This window comes from Myotis lucifugus, unplaced genomic scaffold (genome assembly GCF_000147115.1).
Source record: "Myotis lucifugus unplaced genomic scaffold, Myoluc2.0 scaffold_605, whole genome shotgun sequence".
In the NCBI taxonomy this organism is placed as follows: Eukaryota; Metazoa; Chordata; class Mammalia; order Chiroptera; family Vespertilionidae; genus Myotis; species Myotis lucifugus.
Genome location: NW_005871653.1, coordinates 14,413 through 17,569, shown reverse-complemented (window position 1 = coordinate 17,569; position 3,157 = coordinate 14,413). Strand labels below are relative to the sequence as shown.

General features: G+C 65.9%; 1 protein-coding gene across 1 annotated transcript in view; it reads right to left on the bottom strand.

Annotated features, from left to right (window-relative positions):
• PRRX2 (paired related homeobox 2) overlaps positions 1-2,947 on the bottom strand; it is a 41,573-nt gene extending 38,626 nt beyond the window's left edge. Inside the window, exon 1 of the mRNA XM_023745954.1 lies at positions 2,837-2,947. Coding sequence (XP_023601722.1) covers positions 2,837-2,947 — 111 coding nt within the window. The remainder of the gene's footprint in view (positions 1-2,836) is intronic.
• Between the last annotated feature and the right edge of the window lie 210 nt (positions 2,948-3,157).

Sequence of the window (3,157 nt, the reverse complement as noted above, 5' to 3'; positions counted from 1 at the left end):
GGCCCCCCCAGTCCAGGCTGGAGGCCAGGAGTTGGGTTTTAGGGGAGGCCGGGAACCCCCCCAAGGGTTTTTTTTCCCCAGGGGAGGCCTGGCTGGTAGGCCTCTTGGGACCCTGCCTGGCCCTGGGGGGGGGGGGGGGGGTCCTGGGCCCTGGGGGAGTGGCGAGCTCGGAGACCAGGGCAGGCTCGCTAACGTGCAGGAAACTGGCTGGAAGGGGGACTGAGCCAGTGTCCGTGGCTCAGCCTTGGGGGTCCAGGCTGGGAAGCCTTCCACCCATCCCCATGACATGAGCACCTGGGCCTGGAGGGGCTGCACCACCGGGCAAGAGAGACCCCAAGGCCTCTGTGCCCACTCCTCTCTCGGCCAAGGGCTGCCCAGGCAGAGGACACGCTTCAACCACCGCTGGCTGCCTGGTCGAGGCCGGCTTGTCCGGCTCCTGCTAGCACTTGGCACTTCCGGGGCCGCTGGGAGCTCGCTGCCTGCCTTCCTCGCTGCTGCCCCGGGAGAGCCTCGCCGGGTGCCTGGCACATGAAGTCCACAGCAGCCCATGGAGCGGTGGCAACGACTGGCCCGGCCGCGCGTCCAGGCAGAAGGGAACCCTCGCACCGTCTCTCAAGGGCCCTGTGACCTTGGGCAAGTCATTTCGCCTCTGGTCTGTAAATGGAGCTGACCACAGCCTCTGCTCCATGGGGTGTGAGGGCACCCCCCCCCCTGCCCCCGCGATGCCATGCGCTGGGGCTGAGTCAGTGCTGGCCACCCGGGGACTCCTGGTGGGGCGTCCCGTTTCTGGAACCCTCTGAAACGGACTCTTGTTCTGTGAAGTGGGCCCTTACCTCCTGTCACAGCTAAAGCCCCCACAGCCAATCCCAGGGCACAGCCCGGCCACGCCCCTCCTGGGGGTGGCGGGGCTGTCCTCGGCCTCTGTCTGTCTCCATGCGTCCGGTGTCCCTCTGTCTGTCGGCCAGGAATTCCGCCCCAGAGGAACCAATACCCCAGGGTCTACTGTGTTCCGTTCACAGTGAGCTGGGGAGAGGCAGGGAGGAGGGGGGAGAGGGGAGAGAGGAAATCAAAGCCCACATATTGGTTCCAGATGTGGCCCTCTCTCACCGCCCTCCGCAGCAATTTAATTAAATTCCCCCAGACAGCCGGGAGGGTTTCTTAATGATCAAATTTCCCGGCTCCCTCCTCGCACAGCCCACTCCGTCTCCCTGACGGATGGCCGACGGGCTCTTCCTGCCGTCAGCTTTGCCAAGCAGGCCAGTGGGGATGGAGGGCGGCTTCCCGGGCAGCACAAAGGCCCTGCCCTGCACCCGCCTGCCCTCCCTCCTGCCCCAGGGGCTCTGAGTCCTCCCGGTCCTCCCTTGGCCGAGCCGACTGGGCCTCCCTGCAGCGGCTGGAGGGGGCCTGTGGGCGCCTCCCCGGCTCTGCCTCCCTCGCCCGCCAGGGACTGATGCCAAGCGGGGGCCGCGGAGGGTAGATGGGTCTCTGGGATCAGGACTCTGGGCTCACAGAGCAGCCGGAGAGGAGGCCGGCTCAGCCCTCCTCCCCCGCCTCCCCCTCCCATTCGGCAGCCAGAGAGACCAAGGCTCCAGAGGGCAAGGCCTGGGCCCCCGATGACACCGCCCTGCTGGCCAGGAACCAGGGAGGCGGGGCCCTGACCAGCCCCGAGGAGGAGAGGACCTGCCAGGGGGAGGATGGGCATTAATTCTGGGGACAGTTCCCCCAGGTGGAGCTAAGGGTCACTCTCAGTAGCCCCCCGACTGCTGGAGGAGCCTCGAAAGTACCCTCTTCTTGTGCGGCTGGTGCAGCGAGGCTGAGAGAGCACCCGGCCAGAGACCAGGCCCCGCTCCCTCCCATCTTGCGGTGAGGGGTCTGAGGGGCTCTGTAAGGACTGAATGTTTGCGTCCCCCAAATTCACATGCTGAAACCTGCCCTCAATGTGATGGGATGAGGAGGTGGGCCTTCGGGACAGGATTGTGTTAGATGACCCATGAGGGTGGGGCCCCGGATGGGATTAGTGCCCTCATAAGAGGAATCTCCAGAGTGCGCCCTCTGTGGTGTGAAGGGGGTGGGGCGGGGGAGGCCACAGGTCACGTGAGCACACAGACAGCAGGCGGCTGCCTATAAGCCCAGAGAGGAGGCCTCCGCATGAAACCCGCCTTGTAGCACCGTGGTCTTGACTTTCCCAGCCTCCAGAACTGTGAGAAAGAAATGCCTGCTGCGGAAGCCGCCCGGCTATGGTCATCTGTTATGGCAGCCCGAGCTGACTAAGGCTCTCAGCGCCTTCTCACCCTGTTCTCTGGGCTTCTGGGGGCCCTGAGGACTCACCCCACCCAGAAGAGGCTGAGGGTCAGGCAGGGCCTCTGATGTGGGTGCACAGGGGTGGGGGTGCACAGGGGTGGGGGGCACAGGGATGGCTGAGAAAAGGATGTTCCTCAGTGACCTGCCTGGGAGCTTCGCCGGGCCTAGCCCAGCTCATACCTGGCTCTCACAGGCCCCAGACCATGGCCAGGCCCCGGGGCCAACTGGCTGTGCCTGGGTGTGAGGGCAAGGGGTGTTGGGGAGGAGGCTGCCCTCAGAGCAGGGGGCTCTGGCCAGCAGGGGCAGTGTTTCTGGAGGGGGCAGATGGCGTGGGAGGCCTGGGCCAGGGCACTGGGAGCAGAGGCCTGTCTCCCCAAGGGTGGAGATCCCCGAAATGGTCCTGAGTGCCCCTCGGGGGGCAGATGGGATGAGGGAGAAGATGGAAGAGTCTCCCTGGCCAGCCCATGCCCTGCCACCGCTCCTGCCCCCAGCCTCCTGGTCCCTCAGTTCCCCCCGCCCCGCCCCCGGAGCCTACGGAGGGCTGGGCCCCCGCAGTGAGGCGTGGGTTCCTGCGCTTCAGCACGGGGACTGTGGCCCAAACAGGGCCAAGCAGACGGGTCTCCTGGTCAGTGACACGCTGGGTCATGAGGGTAGGAGGTCCGGGTGGGGTCAGGCTGAGGGGAGGGGAAGGAAGGAACGGGAGCTGGGCCCGAGGAGTAGAGGACAGTAGACGGGAGGAAGCCGCAGGGCCAGGCCAGGGCACTGGAGGAGTAGGCACAGCCCCTACTGTGTGTGAGTGTATACGTGAGTGTGTGTGCACGTATGTGTGTGTGACCATGTGTGAGTATGAGTGTGT